Source organism: Lutjanus erythropterus, chromosome 23, assembly GCF_056507025.1.
Source record: "Lutjanus erythropterus isolate fLutEry1 chromosome 23, fLutEry1.hap2, whole genome shotgun sequence".
Lineage (NCBI taxonomy): Eukaryota > Metazoa > Chordata > Actinopteri > Lutjaniformes > Lutjanidae > Lutjanus > Lutjanus erythropterus.
Window position 1 is genome coordinate 21,411,948 of NC_139339.1, and position 17,131 is coordinate 21,429,078.

A 17,131-nucleotide genomic window follows, 5' to 3' on the forward strand; every position below is an offset into this window, starting at 1 on the left:
ATTTTGGCAGGGTGGTTCTTTTAACATATTTGGGGGCTATCAGTGTCAAAGCAAGCTTGTTTCATGTCCTCTTTAACAGCAGCTACGAGCAGGGAAGATAACTAAGCAGAAATGCACAGATGGTCTGCAGGACAAGTACAGCTGAGAATCATCTGCATAGCAATGATATGAATTATCATGCTTTTTGATAATATGATCCAAAAGGGGAGAAAATAGAATAGGTCCAAGAATAGAGCCCTGTGGCACTCCACCAATAATATGATGATAGTGAATACATGAATCAAGTCTAATAAAACATCAAATGTTGCAGTGTTACAATGAGAAAAATCTGAGTCAACTGCTTCTCAGTGAATGTGATGAAGAACTTTTGTATTAAAGAGTCACATTTCACAACTGTACATGACATTCTCTTTTGCTTTCATTGCATATCTCTGTCTAAGAACAAAGTAGCACGCTTTAAATATGAGGTAATGATGACGTTGCATGTGAAAGGACGCATGAAGGTTAGATCTGATGTCTGACTGTCACCACGAGTCTGACTGGACAGACCAGTTGATAATATGTCGTCCCGTCACGTTCACTGCTCTGCAGCAGTGCAGCAGGTCTATAAGATACCACGCTGCCCTGCACATCCATCACTTCACTCAACTCTGCTCCGTCTTCCTCAAAGGACAGTAAGGTAAGACAACCCACGGCTGGAGGAGTGAAAATTGCAGTGATGATGATCAGCTGTAGGACGGATCACATCAAATCAAAAATATACCATATTGTATTTTTATCAAGGGGGAAAGCTACCCCTCATAATTTACATATTGAATCAAATTTTTTATTTTTTTTTTTAATTATCCATTCTGATGTTATTGTTATATGAGTATGGCTAGTTTTCTTGTTAAAACTTGCAATAGAAGGATTGCATGACTTTGAATCTGTTCAGAAATTTCTGCAATCTCCGGATTTCTACAACTTTTCAAAAACAGAAGTAGTTGAACTCTATTCAGTTTTTTCTTGCTTCCTGAAAAGTCAAATGTAAGTCTCATAACTTCCCTCTGGTAAAGTTATGAGGTTGAACTTCTCTTTCATAAAACTAGAAACTAAAAAACCTAGCTGTACATCTGTGGCATCACTAGTATCTAACATCTGGTCAAAGATATCACAACTTAAATACAAGTTCACTACTACTGCACTACTGCATGGTAAATGACAGATATAACATTTTAAAATTACCAAATCATTTGTCTTATTTGCAAGACCTGTACCACTTTTTTATTTGTTTTAGTGAGAAAGTAAATGTTTTTGGAATTGAAAATGAACCACAAACACACTTACCATAAAGAAATGAAATATTAAAATTGGAGTGATTGCCTTTTACCACCACATTAGTATTCCATCACGTTCAAAAATGTAGAATATATATACATATATATATATATAAATTTGTTTTGTGTTGTTTGCAGTTCTTCATGACTTTAAAGTCACTTCATTAAGCATTAGTTATAATGCCAGCTGCTCTGTACACGGTCTTACATTCAAGTGTGAAATCTTGACCTGAAACACATGCTGTACACGCTGTAAGAAATATGGACCATGTACTGATTTTGATCAGTTTCAAATATAATGCTACTGTTGTCTAATGGATACTCTGCTTTTCAGGAACAAAGAAAATATTTTTTCATCTTTCAAAGCAGATTTGAGATAATCCAGTGTTTTGGGTTTTTTTTTAAGAATGTATTAGTCTGAGGGCCACAGGACAGAGGATGTACAGTATTTAATCCCTCAGAGTATCTGAAATCATCACAGTCACCATACTTAAGGGATACATGGATGTCACCATGGAGATGCAATAAAGCTGGACTACATGAATGGCCTATTTCCAAATCCCAAGAGTCTGTATTTTTTTTTTTATATCAAAATTCATGCATTTTCTTTGCTATTACTCTAATACTCTGAGAGCCCTATTTGGCAAGAAAAGCCTTTTAACTGTTGAACTCAACTGTTTACATAAAGCCAAAGTTTTATGTAGACCCTAGATTCTCAAACTAGGGTCAAACTGGTGCCACCAGTGGTACTCATCCTCCCTCTAGTGGTAAACTGAGGAGCCTTACTATTAAAAACACATAATCAAAATGCCACAAAATGTCTAAAGAAAATACTTAAGGTGTGAGATTGCTGAGATGTAATTTGAAATGTAGTGTTCTATATCCTGTAATGTTTTTGTTTAAATATCAGCCTGCTAAGGTAAGACAACCCACAGCTGGAGGAGCAATAATTGCAGTGATGATGATCAGCTGTAGCCTGCTCTGTAGTCACGTTCAGGCACATAGCGCGCTCATACGTGATACAAAATTAATTGTGAGCTAAACTGTGATTGAAGTCGGCATCTGTCTTACTGTAAAGGCAGTGTTGTCATGGCTGACGATGGTCAACGATAAATAATCTCCTTATAAGGAATAAACCTGCCTCCTGCATGAGCACTGTGATTGTAATCTGTATTTTTTGTTTTTTGTTAGAAGCTGAAGTCATGTCTGAAAACATGGTCACGACCCAACCCAGGCCCTTCATCATGACCAATGTTTCCAACCAATGGACCTCCGGCATCTGTGATTGCCTCCAAGACCTGCCCCAGTGTAAGTGCACTTCTTTGTTTTTATGCAGTTTGACGCCATATACATATTTTCAGTCCATTCTCATTCCCATGAATTGCAAAATACCCACGTTTTGGAAAGGCCTAGGGTTGGGCGATTTCCACAGTGAAACGTCATGATGGACGATGGCATCGTTGCTCGGTCTAAAAGGTTCTTTATCTTGGCAACACATGATCATAACTTAGTTTTGTTCACGTTAACGTTATGTATGTCATATGACTTATTTTACTTACGTCACATGACTTACGTAAGGCAAAATATTTGTTTTAATCGAAAAATGTTAAAAATAGTTTTGGTGCCTAAATCTAACCAGACTGTGACTGATTCAAGATGTTACAAAGGCTTTCTGGCCACTAAAGGATACTTTATGCACCAGTATGAGGCAGACAAATCCGCATCTGTATTTGACTCCCATGAATGAGAAAGAGTATTTTACAGAGACAAAAACTGGCCACCTTTAATCCTCCGCTTGTGCGTGAAGTTGAAAACATGCTGATCATTCAGACTGATCTGAATGTAGGAATGCCAACAGACTGCAGACTGTGGCTGTGGGTGTAGTAAAGTATTTGAGCAATGCATTATCATTCAGGATGCGATGATGCAGAAGGGCGATATCCTCGGATAATACAAGCGCAGCAGTGACGTGGCTGCACCTTTAAGAGGTTTTAAAGTTCAAGAGAGGATTGGCCTTTGTGACAGATGTTCTCCAGCTGTGAAACTCTTTACATGAGCACATTCCTAATGTGGCTTTTTTCAGGTTGCCTCGCCTTTTGGTGTCTTCCCTGCTTCACCTGTAAGACAGCGCACGAGGCAGGGGAGTGTCTATGTCTACCTCTCCTGGACGCTTTTGGAGTGATCCCTCCGATGACCACAGCCCTCAGGGTGTCAGTACGCCAACGATACGGCATTGAGGTACAGACACTATTCTAAGAGCCTAAAAACACAACACGATTAATCTAAATAATCATTTAGGACCCCATTGCAGTGGTATCTTGCAGAGAGCATGTATTTTTTTCATTCTGTCATATTTTCCTGTGCTCGGGACATTTCTGGGCTTCCTTCTCTTTGGCAGTGGTGTAGCCCCCGGCCAATACAGTGTGCATGTTATGAGGCACGGACCCTATAATACTGATAATGTATCAACCAATAGTTACGTCTCTGTCCCCTTTCCCTCCGCTCTCTGTCTGTGAGAGCTGCAGAGACAGAGATATACATACACAGACACAGGCAGAGCAGACTGAGGATCACTTCGGCTGTGTTGTGCGGAGGTGTGGGCGTGTTTATTTGTGCTTTAGAATGTAATCACTGTGAAACAATCAGAAAATAGTTTTATTTCGATGATTTACTGCTTTGAAGGATTTGTCGTGTTCCCTGGAAATTATTTTTGAGTGATCACTGACTATATTAGGTTGACTACTGAAGCGCACATGGCATCCTCTGAATGCAAACAGGACATGGAATCTGTCTTAGCCTAATATAATGACTTTGAAAATGCCAAATGACTTACTTTAATTAATTCCACTTGTTTGAGGAATAAAGTGAAGAATAAAATATCCCGTCTATGAGGCAGACAGACAGTGACAGGTTACAGGTGAATTGCAAAGATGATGAACTTTGTATTTCATTCTCACAAGTTCAAGCTGCATGCGCAGTTTAGACTTTGTTCAATACAATGTTGATTAATCATAAATGGCATTAGTTTACCTCAATAATTACTGCTACTACAAAATAATATACTAAAGCTGTCAGGTTGGGAGCTGATGTTTCTGCTCATTACATTTAGTTTTATCTTAAAAACAAATCCATTTTCTTCTGTTTCTGATATTGATCATGTATAATTTTTTAGGAAAATCTCAGTAACACTGCTCTCTCTGTTAATTCATTCACTTTGTCTCTCTCTCTCTCTCTCCCTTTTTTCCCAGATCTTCATTAACCCCAACCCACACCATATGCAGACTTACTCTTTATACAACCGTACACTCTATACTGTCACCTGAAACATTTTTTTTTTTTTTTTTTTTTTTGGTATCTTGGCAAATCTGTTCTCTACAGACGTTAATGGGAATGTTTGGTGCATCACCTGCATTCAAAATTGGACTTGGACATTAGCACCACATGCCATTTTAAAGTATAAAGTTGTGCATATTGAAGAGAATGGGCTGTTACCAGCATAGAAGTCACCTCCGCATTCAGTGTTTATCAGATCTCTGATCAGTCTTACACCTGTTTATGTTTTTGTCACAGTGTCTACTCACGTTCCTAGACAACATCCAGGAATTCATTAAAGAGGGTTCAGTACACTGTGTTCCTTTGTTCCGGGCAATTTGTTAAGGCAGACTTTGACAGTGATTGATGACTGTAGCCAAAAAATTACTTGTGTTACAGAACTGGCAGCTCCGTAGTCATGCAAATAATCCTTTATTCAACTGTTCAAGTATTGCTGACCAAGAACTGTAAGGATCATTTGTTTTATCCCATGACTGCTGTATTTGAGTGCATTTTACACCTCGCATCCGATCCGTTCATAACCTCGTCTCTGTCTCCACAGGGCACAATTTGCAAGGACTGCGTGTACGCCTTCTTCTGCGGGCCCTGTACCTGGTGTCAAATCGCAAGAGAAATCAAGACAAGGAAGAATCCCATTACCTTCATCAACGCAGTGGCCTGATGAGAACAAAGATTATATTTATATTCATCATTATTACCATTAACGTCATCACAGATTTTTTTCACTTCTCCTCATCACCGGCATCATCACGGACTTTTGAACTTCTCTGCGTCACCAGCATCAGTGCTTTCATGCTATTTGGAATAAGAGAGGGTTACTTTCAGTGATTTGTGTTTCAAGCACATCTGCTTCTGAAGAATGTCGCTGAGCTGCTGATGACAGATCAGCACATGAGGGTCGTAAATGTTGCATCATGTAATGATGGAAGCAGGAGATAAGCAGACACTTTGGCCTCTGTGACTTACACTGACAGATAGTAATGAGAACTAGCCAGTGGTGTAGCTATTCATTAAATTAACCAAGTGTCTATGATGTGTGAACTGATCTTAAGCAAAGCTAGCGGCTTGGGTCGAAGGATGTTGAACTGTTGAAATATCTCAGCATCTACTAGATGGAAATTTGGTACAGAAATCCAATAAACCCTCTACAATGAATCCTACTGACTTAAGTGAACCTCTGAGTTTTCCTCTGATGCCATCAGCAAGTTGAAACGAATTACAGCTATGCATAAGGAAAAGATGAGAGGAGGATTTTTTTTTTTTTTTAAGTTTGCATTTCGAGAAGAAATTCAGAATGTCTAGAATAAAGTCAAAATGTCAAAAATAACTTTGAAATGTTGAAAATAAAGTTGAACTCTCAAGACCAAAGCCAAAATGTCAATGCCGAGAATAGAGTTGAAATGCCAAGAATAAAGTCAAAATGTCAAGGATAAAGTTAAAATGTCAAGAATAACAGAGATTTTAAGAATAAAGCTAACAAGAAATTAGTCAAAATGTTGAAAATAAAGTCAAAATGACAAGAATTAAGTCAAGATTAAAGTCAAACTGTCGACAATAAAGTTGAAATACTGAGACTTTAGTCAAAATGTTGAAAATAAAGTGAAAATATTGAGGCAAAATAGGTGAAATGTTGAGAAAAAAGTAAAAATGTTGAGAATCAAGTCAAATTTTGTATATTGCCAGGCATGAGAAAAACTAAATCAAAAGAGATCCTTCTTTCCGAGAAAGAATTTGACAGGTTGAGACTAAAGACAAAATGTTGAGACTAAAAAATAAAGAAGTACCATTTTTTATTTTATTCTCAAAATCTTGACATTTTAATTTCAAATACGAAAAAAATGAAGAAAAAAGAAAAATCATTCTCTCCTAATTTATTTAGTTTTTTTGCCTGGAAATAATACTTAAAGTTTGGCATCATCTTTATAGTCAAAATGCAATGCCTGGCTGTAATATTCTTTAAAAGATTAACATTTTTGGCTTTTGTTAAATGTATCTATAACTACTGATTGAATTGCCATGAAGTTTTGTACGTATGCTCACATCCTCCTCACAATGAATTGCAATTTCTTTGGCGATCCTCTGACTTTTTCATTTAGCACAAACAGGTTACATTTATAATGTGTCCAATACTTTATACATTAAGGTTTACGACCAAATACGTTGCATGAAACTGTGAGCATGTTAGCATGCTGATGTTAGCATTTAGCTCAAACCTGCACTGTGCCTAAGTACAGCCTCGCAGAGCTGTGGAACAGTATTAGGGCCAGATGAACGAGAAAAGATGAGCTAAGGAAGAATTTTACTTTGCTATTTTTATTTATTTATTCTCCTGTATTTTTTTGGGCATTCAGAGAACAAAGTGGAAATGTCAAGCATAAAGTGGAATTTTCTGTGACGTAACTTTTTAGAATTAAGTCAAAATGTTAAGAATAAAGTTGAATCGGTATTGTCAACATTTCGGTTTTATTCTTAAAATGCAAAACAAACAAACAAGCGCACAAAAAAACTCCTCCTACCGCCTCCGATTTTTGTTTTCTTATGTCTGGCACAATTTTTGAGTTTGTCATTGACATATCAAGTTTATTCTTTAAATGCTTTAACAAAAATCAATTATTTTTCATTATTTCTGGCCCTAATATTCCTCCATACAGAGCTGCTAACATGGCTGCAGACTCTCTTGTATGACTGGTTACATAATATTACAAATAGAATATACTGTAATAGTTAGTGGAGGAAGTTGTACTATAGATGCATTTGTGTAAAAACATTCATAATCATTATGACACCCTCTTCACATATGTTTCTGAATTCTTCAAATTCTTTTAATTGCTGGGTAAAAGCTGAATCATTCATATTGTTGCATTTAAAACTGAGTCTTCTTGAACTGTGCAGTAAAACTTTTCTACCCCAAAGCTTATTTGAATTTAATACAATAAATCCTTGTGTGCAGTCCAATGCAAACCACACATGCAAAACTCCAAATTTAAATAATGCACTGAATCAGTAAATGCCACCTTTTGGTCGAAGTGATCAAACCAGTTTCCACACAGAGGCTCCGACAGCAGGTGAGTGTTTATCACGTTAAATTTAAGATTTTAAAAAGTAAACAGGCTTGTAGATGAGCATGCAAGGCAGTTTGACAGCTGTTTTGATTAATCGTAAACAGCTGTCACCAAGTGATAGATCATGTTTAGGTTCTGATTAAATGGTGTGTGCGCTGTCAAGGGGATTTAAATGAGCCATATCATGATGCAGAACAATGGAAGGAAGGAAAGGTTCTGAAGCAGCGGGCGTCCCGGGAGCTTTGTTCACATATCTGGGCTCAAGTCCAACTTTGAAAAGGTGCAATGAATGCAGAAAGACTCCCACGAGAAAAAACACAAAAAAAACAGTAATAATGTTTTCATTTTCAGACCTTCCTTATTTGAGCGATCACCATGACAACGAACGTGGTCATCAACAACAATCAGCCCCAGCCCCCGACCCCGACTCAGATGATCGCCGTCCATTCTAACCAGTGGAGCACCGGCATCTGTGACTGCTTCGATGATTTAGGCATCTGTAAGTCTTCTGGCAGGTGTTTTCACAACACCTCCTGTGAGTTTGTCTTTCACTGCTGCATGCAAATGTTGTCAAAGTGAGAGACAAGGGCTGAGTGAAGGCCATGAAAGTCACGTCTGAGACAAGTCCAAGACATCAACTGGCTGTTACATTTTTACATCCTGACCTCTCTAATCAACTAAACAAAATTTTAACCGACTGTACTCTTCAACCAGTTAATGGATGAGTGAAAAAAAACATCCTGCATTAATTAAATCAGCCACAGGGCAGTCTGCTCACTGAAAATTACACAATGTTGCCAAGCACATGAAGTCCTTATAAAGGTGCAGCTTTTATTCCTGTAATTTTGTACGTAATGTTTCTTTTGCAACTGTGAAAATAATAAGGTGGGAAAACTAGTACTTTTTTTTCAAATCTGACCCTTTCAAATAAAATAAAAGTAAGTGTATAGACATGACATACTGTGAAATAAATTTAAATAACTTCCAGGATGTCGTTGACAAAATCTGTTTGGCAAGAGCAAAAAAGCAGCCACTGCAGCATTAGAGCCCCTCACAACTTTTATGGTGTCTTTTGCAACTCAGAGGTTAAACTTTTTCCTTTATGAGGTAATTTCTCTGTACTTATCAGGGTCGCAAACAGCTGAAAAAGATAAGCAGCGACCCAAAGCGACTCAGAGTCGCGCTGACATTTGAGTGTGAAGTGATTCACAAGTTTACCGTAACAACAGTCAAAACCACAAAAGTCAAACTGAGACAAGTCTGAGACCCAAAGCAGCTCCAAGGCAAAGCGCATGAGTCAAATCAAGCTTTTGAAAAAGTATTCTGTTCTGTTGTGATTGCAGGTCAAAATGAGTCACAGTTTGCTTGTGGTTGTCTTTTTCATATGAACATGAATACATGTACATCAAAGTCTTGCGTTGTAATGTTGTAACTGTAGATCTGGTACAAAACTACAGGGATATTTTGAACCCTCCCATGATAAAGGACCCATCCCTGACTCTTGAGATAGGATCTGTTATCATTGCAAACCCATCTGAATCTTGTTCCAGGTTGTTTTGCCTACTGGTGCTTCCCTTGCTTTGCCTGCAAAACCGCCTCTGACTTTGGGGAGTGTTTCTGTCTCCCCCTGGTGGACATGCTGTGGAATGTCCTTCAGGTGTCAGGCGCTCCAGTATGCATTCCACCCATGGCCATGTCCATGAGGGTTGCTGTGCGTAACCGTTATGGGATCCAGGTGAGTTAAGGAAAAAGAGGGAAGAAACCTGAGTCATTCCTCAGTCGTTCTGTTCTTCATGGATGCTGCTGTTTTCTGTCCTGTGTGTCTTCTCTCAGGGAGACATGACCGGTGATTGTGTGTACGCCACCATATTTAACTTCTGCTCCTGGTGCCAGGTGGCCAGAGAGATCAAAAGACGCGCACGGATGCTTTCAGTCATCACTGCCCAGGCCCCGGTGTTCGCAGGCGCCCAACAATATATGGTAGCCACCCAGCCGGCAGTCGTCACCTCTCAGCCAATGATTTCAGCCGCTCCTCAAGGTGTGCTGGCTGCCAGGGTCATGTGACTCCTCAAAATCCTACTGATATTTTCCTTTTTCTTCAAGCCTCTGAGTTTTACATGTTATCAGGCAATCTATCTAATCATGAACATCTTTCCTAACTGAATTCTGAGAGTGATGCATATCATAGTGTATTTTTAGACATAGATGTAGAGGAATTTTATCAGTTTTCCAAATTTAGGAATATCTCCTCATCTCCTCCAGAATATAGGACATCTGCAGAGCTGTACTGACTCGTTAGGAGTTGGCAGCAGGAAGAAAATGATAAGATAAACATGCACACACAGAGAGATGGACACAAATATGTCAAAAAGTTGTTACAAATTACAAATGCACTGTAAAATGTTGTAGCAATTAAGTGGAGTCAACCCATATTGTCTCATGAAATAATTTTCAGATTTCTTTTATATTGAAGTGTTTTTTGAACCATTTAACAAAATCACATTTTTTCCTGTATCATTTGTACATGATATTTTGTTTGTATCATATTTAACACATTAGGCATTTGAAAGAAACTAATTTATCACAACAAGTGACAAGTTTTCTTCATTGCTTTTGGAAAGTTTGCCACATTTCAGCTGGTTTGGCTCTGTTTTTTTCAAACAAGAAAAAAAACCTTGTTACTTCACATTTTGGTTGGTAAAAACAGCTTGGTCAGTGTAAACTAATTTAGTCAATATAAGTAACTATTGGCTGTTTCACTAAAGTAAATATTCATATTGAAATATTAACTAAATTAGCAAAGATTTCACTGCCAAAAATGTGCGACTCACCAGGTTGAGACAAATGAATCACTATAAGTTTTATTTGTTTTGAATCATTTCAAAATTACCTTAAAATGTCTTTTCAAATTCAGTCAACTTAAACTTTTAAGGCTGCTTGTATACTAATGTTTTTAAGCTTAAACAAATAGTTTATTTTTACATCTGTTTAATTTTGCTCATCAATGCATCAAAATAAAACACAAAAAAAGGTATAAGAAAATGTAGTAAAAAGTATTAGGGGCCTCCACAGTTTGTATGTTCTCCCCGTGTCTGTGTGGGTTCTCTCCAGGTTCTCCGGCTTCCTCCCACAGTCCAAAGACATGCAACATAATAGGTTAATTGATAACTCTAAATTGCCCGTAGGTGTGAATGTGAGTGTGAGTGGTTGTGTCAACCCTGCGATAAACTGGCGACTTGTCCAGGGTGAACCCCGCCTCTTGCCCAATGTCAGCTGGGATAGGCTCCAGCCCCCGACGACCCTTCTGGAATAAGCGGTTACAGAAAATAGATGGATAACCACAAAATATGATGGCAAAAATCAAATTATATATGACACTGATTGATTTTAAACTTCAAGGATTCCATAGGCTAAAAATAATTGCCAAATACAAAAATAGAGCTACTACAGTTAGGGCCTCTTCCAACTTTTACAGCGTCTTTTGCAACTCGGACCGTAATCTTTTTCTTTTATGAGGTAATTTAGCTGGATTTATCAGGGTCACTACCAGCTGGAGCAGATAAGAACCAACTCAAAGCCACTAATAACCCTGTGTCACCTCGTAGACAGCTACATAAGCTATAAAAACCCGATGAAACATGGACATAAGCAACTGGTCGTAAATTCATGATACAATTACTGTAATTAATTTCACTTAATCATCGGCCTTCAGAATGTGTTGAGCACAAAAAGCGCACAGTTGTCGTGATTAACTCTATTATGTTGTCTTTCCCCAATGAAATCCTCTGCTGTTTGTTGGGAGGGTGTGTGGGAAGCTTCAGAAATAACTCTCATGTCCTCTCTGAGGTGGGACTATCTTTAGTTCTTGTTCAAAATGATAAATATGGATCTCTCAGGTTTTTATCAGCTCTTAATTTGGCCACTTGTACTGTTTGGACTGATACCTATTTTTATTTTGTTCTTAACACAACTGAGCTTCTGTTAATCAAACTGCTAAGTGTGATTATTGAATTTTTTTCAGTTTAATTGAAATGAAACTGAACTCATACTTGTAAGCTAAATAAAAGCTATTTATTATTTCTTATGAGTCAAGAATACCTTCCTTTATCATAAACCCCCCTTTCTCATACAGGCTTTTTTCTTATTTTTCATTTCTCTCGGGTACAAACATTTTATTTTGTTTGTGTATGTAAAGTTTCTCTTTATTATATAAGTTATTTTCTCTTGTTTAATCCTCTGTGGTACAATGTTTTTGCAGGGGTGGGAATTTCCCTTTACTCTATATATTGTCTCATGCACCTTAGCAGCAATGATAATCATAATAATACTTATTTATAGTATAGTATAGTTGGTAACACCTATTAATTTTATGTGTTAAAAGCTACTGGAGACAAAAAGGCTATTTCGCACACATTAACACTTAATATATTTAATCATATAGGCTTTTGTATTACTCAGAAAATGCATGGATTTTCTTTTCAGAAAATCCTTGTTTCTGATTGGCTGCTCTGAGAACTCATGTGATTCGTCATGTGATCACATAACCAGCTCGTCTTAAAGGTTTCTACTACACTTCACTGTAAGTAGGAGTGATATGCTTGTTAATGTCTCATATTCTTTAAAAAAGGGTTATTCTCATAAGTGATTAACTGCAAAGTAATGAAGCTGAACGTTCGCTCTTTAGTCAGGTTAACTTCGTTTGCTTTTGTCAAGCTGTAAAGCAAGGGAGCGAGCCAAATAAACGTCACTTTGGTAAACACATATATCTGAGTTCGCCATGCATTCTCAAGGTATATGAGCCACAAGCCACAGCATGTCTCCATGTCTGCTGTTACCTCATGCTGACTGTTGTTCCCTGGCTCGAGTTTATGTAACTCCACAGAGGCAAAAAGAGAGGAGGGGAAGGCTGCAGTTCACTGATATGACTGTTGAACGTCGACGCAGATCGTGCACTTATTGTAATCTCCATTGCTCACGTTATTTTCCCTCCGCTGGGTGACCTTGCCGCTTCCTCCTTCCCTCACTCCCCCGCCACTCCCGTCTCACACGCTCTGACTGTGTCCCAGTTTGGATTTCTGGCCCGCTCTGCCTGAAGTTTCCTCATCAGAGGGCTGTAAAGTCTGTGCATTGAACCCGACTGTAAGCACACAAATAGGAATCTATAAGAAATGAAAGCTTTCATGAAAACTAATGAAATTAGGAACAATTTGAAGCTGAGCAGGAATAAAAAAAAAAAAAAACACTCTAATGATTGTGCAGTCCAAAATCCATCAGATAACTTTATCTCGTCTGATCTCTTACATGAGTGGACATGTGAAGAGAATGTATACCATGCTGTGACAACATTGACCTTTGCTCTTTATTAAAAGGCACATGCCCTTGTGTGTCTCCTATAATCCATGTACTGAACTTTGGCCTAGTAGAATAGGTGTGTAAAGGTTGAGCTGAGTGGAAACACCAGTCACATATTAATGCCGCTCATTCAGGACCTGGAGCTCAAGACAGATATCTGGATATTGATACAAGAAGAAGAACAAGGTGAGGCATTTGACATAATTCAACAATTTAACAATAGAAAACACACTAATAAACTAGCTTTAACTAATCATCTTTTATTCCAATGCCACAGGGCCAAAAAATATGTTTTTTTTACACAGCATGACAACTAGAAGAGTGCACTCAAAAAAATTTATTCCCGTCCTGTAACACAAATACATAGCCCACAACATGACTCAGTTATGCAATACTGCTACCTCTTAGCTCTTATTTACCCCAGAAGTGGATCATGTAATCACTCCCTTGTGTGCATGTGTGTGTTCATGAGTAGTAGTAATACTAATTTGTGTCGTCAAAGGTGAAGGTCACTGAGCCTCACTAACACATTATTATATTACAATTATTATTATGACAAAATTACAAATAAATATCTGATGGGAAAAATGATGAGGTGATGGCATTTTATATTCAAAAGGTCAATGGCTAACTTCAGTAGTAATTCTATATTTTTACTTCTTTGTTATTAACTGGCCACTAAGGTCCACAAATGAGCAACAGCTGCAACAGTCTGAAATACATGTTGCAGCTCAGGACAATGTATGTGTATGTATGGCATGGTAGTGTTGGAAGATCTGACAAATCTCTGCTGGTTGCATCTGGCAGTTGTAGTGGCATTGCGGTAGGTGCTTCACCATCTGTTGCCTGGTTGGGATCTGCACTCTACTGGGTGACCTCCTCTACTTTAAACTTTTTCACACAGAGAACCTTTAGCCTCATTTTAAACTCATTGGATGCTCTTAAATCAGTAACAGTTACGGTTTCAGATTCATTTGCCAAAAAAGAGACAAAGTGCAAACAAGCAAAGTTGGCTGATGATTACTGTTGCAACAGATGCCAGCTGTTTTCCCAAGAGAGCAAAGTCATGACCTGCACAACTCTGCCTCTGACTGGCTAGTTCTTGTTGTCTATATTAGTAGGGTTGGTTAGGTTTATACATGATGAGTGGTTGGTTGGGGTTGGGGTAAGAATCAGGGTAACCAAACCGAAGGCAGAGTAGGGCACGTCATGACTTTGCCCTGTGTCTTCAGCTGTATGTGAAATAGCCACTGTTCAGTAACTAATAAAAGACTGAACTACTCATTTGAGAGTGGCCCTTTATTTTGACAAGTCCAAGACTCATCTGTGTCTTAATCATGCTGTGTAATCAACTTCTCTTTATGTCACACCTGTCAGGTGGATGGATTATATTGGCAGAGGAGAAGTGCTCACTAACTGTTATTTAGCAAACTAAATCTGAGAGAAACAAACCTTTTATGTTCACCAAATAAGTCTTAGATCTTTATTTACCTAATGAAAAATGAGTTTCATTTATACTTCAGTTGAGTCTATAATGGTGCTTGATAATGAGGCATCGCTGCACTATCATTCCTTGTAATGTGGACTTACCTACTTTGCATATGCACATGCATGAACACATTGGTCCACTGTACTTTTCACTCCTAACACACACAATATCCTGTAGTGAATCGGCAGGTATATTACACGCTGATGAGAAATTTTTCAGCTGATGGTTGTACTTTGGTTAGGTTTAGGCACCAAAGGTTTAGACACCAAAATTACTTGATTAGGTTAAAGCACCAAAACCTGGTTTGGTGTTGGAAAGGATCAGGATCTGGGGTTGAAAAAAAAAAAAAAAAACAGAAAAAAGAAAGACAACTTTAAGATTTTGACCCATGCATCCACCCCAATTTTCTCCCTTCTCCCTACTCAAACTTTGTTGCTCCTTATAGGAGCAACAAATCCTTTGTGTCTGTTAATATCAACCACTACTGGTACAACACCTTTTCATGCAGGTACTTTTTACCCACCGAGGGGTGATAAAATGTGACACTGAAGCTAGCACTCACAAGCTAGTAAATAGCTTTTTTGTAAGCAAAAGCAAATACAGTATGCTCAACACACTAAGGCCTGTATGGGTCGTTGCTGCTTTGGTTGTGAGCCAATTGCATGAAATCAAAAAATGTTTGCAAAACTGAACAGTCTAGATCTGGGTACAAAAATGATCAAATGCGAGTATTATTTGACTGGAGAAGTTTTGATGCTACTTGGTGCAGGGTTATACCTTCAAGCTATTGGGATTTGCAAGTCTAATCATCTCTGTTTCTCACAGGAAATGTCCCACATGATTCCTGTATTCCTGACAGGGCTCTGCTTCCTGTTGCTCAGGCCCACTTGGTGTAGTGGCAGTAAGATTCTGGTAGTGCCGGTCGATGGCAGCCACTGGATCAACATGGAGGTGATCCTCCGGGAGCTGCACGCCAGAGGCCACAACCTCACTGTGATGCGCTCTGCCAAGAGCTGGTACATCCCTAGTAACTCTTCCATTTACACTTCTATTAATGCGCCAATGCTGGAGGATGAGACAGACATGAACTACTACAATAAAATGCTCCTAGACGTTATGGATTGTCGCAGGTTGCCGACTTTTATACACACCTTCTGCCAACAGCGCTTGATCACTAACATGATGAGAACGGGTCATGACATCCTTGCCAGAGCTTCTGCTACAATGTTAGATGACTCTGTTTTCATGAAGAAACTGCAAGATGCCAAGTTTGACTTAATGTTAACAGACCCTGCTTTGCCGACAGGGGTTATTCTGGGGAGTTACCTCAAGCTGCCAATGGTTTTCAATGTGCGCTGGATTAATGTAGGGGAGGGACATCTGACCATTGCTCCCTCCCCTGTCTCCTATGTCCCTGTGTCAGGAAGTGAACTTCATGATCAGATGGATTTTCTGGAAAGGACCAAGAATATGTTACATTATCTCTACAGTGTTTATGAACAGTATGTAATCATTAACCCTGCCTACTCAGATGTGCTCAAGCGACACTTCCCTCCTGGAACTGACATGTTGTCTCTGCAGCACACAGCTGACATCTGGATGATAAGGACAGATTTTGTCTTTGAATTCCCTCGGCCCACCATGCCCAGCGTGGTCTACATAGGGGGTTTCCAGTGCAAAAAGGCTCGTCCCCTCCCCGCCGACCTGGAGGCCTTCATGCAGAGCTCTGGTGAGCATGGGGTGGTGGTCATGTCTCTGGGTACACTGGTGTCAGCCCTGTCACGCGAGGTAACAGAGGCCATCGCTGCTGCGTTTGCTCAGCTCCCTCAGAAGGTGGTGTGGAGGTTTGTCGGTGAAAAGCCTTCATCCCTGGGCAATAACACCCTGCTGGTGAAATGGCTGCCTCAGAACGACCTCCTGGGACACCCCAAGACTCGTGCCTTCGTAGCCCACGGTGGCACTAATGGCATGTATGAGGCCATTTACCACGGCGTTCCCGTCCTGGGCCTGCCTCTCCTCTTTGACCAGTTTGACAACCTCCTCCGGCTGAAGGTGCGTGGGGCAGCTCGGGTGGTGGAGGCTGGATCGCTCACCAAAGAAAACTTCCTGGAGGCTCTAAAAGACATCATCGAGACTCCCTCATACCGTAACAACATACAGCGTCTCTCACAACTACACCATGACCAGCCGATGTCTCCTATGGACACCGCTATCTTTTGGATTGAGTACGTCATCAGGAACAAAGGAGCAGCCCATCTGCAGTCAGTAGGTTTCAGTCTGCCTTGGTACTCATACTTCTGCCTGGATGTAGCTGCTTTCATTATGGCCCTCATCGGAGCATTTGTCTGGGCTTCAGTCTTATTCTTTAGGATGCTCTGCTGCCGAAGGTCCAGGAGAAAGACAAAAGCAGAGTAACTTACTGAAAAATAACTCATGCTTCATGACAGCCCAGTGTTACCTACATATCTACCTTATATTGCAACTTTTCCAGAAAATAAAGTAATCAGTGTGATAACTGGTGTGAGGTATTTATTTTACACACAGACACAAAAAGAAAACCAATTTGAAGATGGTTAAAA

The 17,131-nt window shown here is 39.3% G+C and overlaps 3 protein-coding genes across 4 annotated transcripts; all 3 read left to right on the forward strand.

Moving 5' to 3' along the window:
- The first annotated feature begins 2,508 nt into the window (after nucleotides 1-2,508).
- Nucleotides 2,509-5,723, forward strand: LOC146306113 (cornifelin homolog A-like). Its single transcript, XM_084712482.1, has 3 exons — nucleotides 2,509-2,624; nucleotides 3,400-3,554; nucleotides 5,191-5,723. The coding sequence occupies exons 1-3, from the start codon at nucleotides 2,519-2,521 to the stop codon at nucleotides 5,308-5,310; spliced, it is 381 nt and encodes a 126-aa protein (XP_084568608.1). The 5' UTR covers nucleotides 2,509-2,518; the 3' UTR covers nucleotides 5,311-5,723.
- A 2,271-nt stretch (nucleotides 5,724-7,994) lies between these two features.
- Nucleotides 7,995-10,423, forward strand: LOC146306114 (placenta-specific gene 8 protein-like). The gene is made up of 3 exons (XM_084711949.1): nucleotides 7,995-8,210; nucleotides 9,262-9,446; nucleotides 9,545-10,423. The coding sequence occupies exons 1-3, from the start codon at nucleotides 8,087-8,089 to the stop codon at nucleotides 9,773-9,775; spliced, it is 540 nt and encodes a 179-aa protein (XP_084568075.1). The 5' UTR covers nucleotides 7,995-8,086; the 3' UTR covers nucleotides 9,776-10,423.
- Nucleotides 10,424-12,258: 1,835 nt separating this feature from the next.
- ugt5g1 (UDP glucuronosyltransferase 5 family, polypeptide G1) lies at nucleotides 12,259-17,067 on the forward strand. 2 transcript variants are annotated; one of them, XM_084711948.1, is made up of 2 exons: nucleotides 12,259-12,290; nucleotides 15,378-17,067. In XM_084711948.1, exon 2 carries the CDS (start codon nucleotides 15,381-15,383, stop codon nucleotides 16,965-16,967), a length of 1,587 nt encoding a protein of 528 aa, XP_084568074.1. In that variant the 5' UTR covers nucleotides 12,259-12,290; nucleotides 15,378-15,380; the 3' UTR covers nucleotides 16,968-17,067. The 2 variants fall into 2 exon arrangements, with proteins under 2 accessions (XP_084568074.1, XP_084568073.1); XM_084711947.1 differs by lacking the exon at nucleotides 12,259-12,290 and adding an exon at nucleotides 12,959-13,249.
- The last annotated feature ends 64 nt before the right edge of the window (nucleotides 17,068-17,131 follow it).

Coding starts and splice junctions, on each gene's coding strand:
- LOC146306114 (XM_084711949.1), top strand. CDS start 8,087: ATGACAACGAACGTGGTCATCAACAACAATCAGCCCCAGCCCCCGACC. Junction 8,211..9,261: donor CTTCGATGATTTAGGCATCT/GTAAGTCTTCTG, acceptor ATCTTGTTCCAG/GTTGTTTTGCCTACTGGTGC. Junction 9,447..9,544: donor GTAACCGTTATGGGATCCAG/GTGAGTTAAGGA, acceptor GTCTTCTCTCAG/GGAGACATGACCGGTGATTG.
- ugt5g1 (XM_084711948.1), top strand. CDS start 15,381: ATGTCCCACATGATTCCTGTATTCCTGACAGGGCTCTGCTTCCTGTTG.
- LOC146306113 (XM_084712482.1), top strand. CDS start 2,519: ATGTCTGAAAACATGGTCACGACCCAACCCAGGCCCTTCATCATGACC. Junction 2,625..3,399: donor CCTCCAAGACCTGCCCCAGT/GTAAGTGCACTT, acceptor GGCTTTTTTCAG/GTTGCCTCGCCTTTTGGTGT. Junction 3,555..5,190: donor GCCAACGATACGGCATTGAG/GTACAGACACTA, acceptor CTGTCTCCACAG/GGCACAATTTGCAAGGACTG.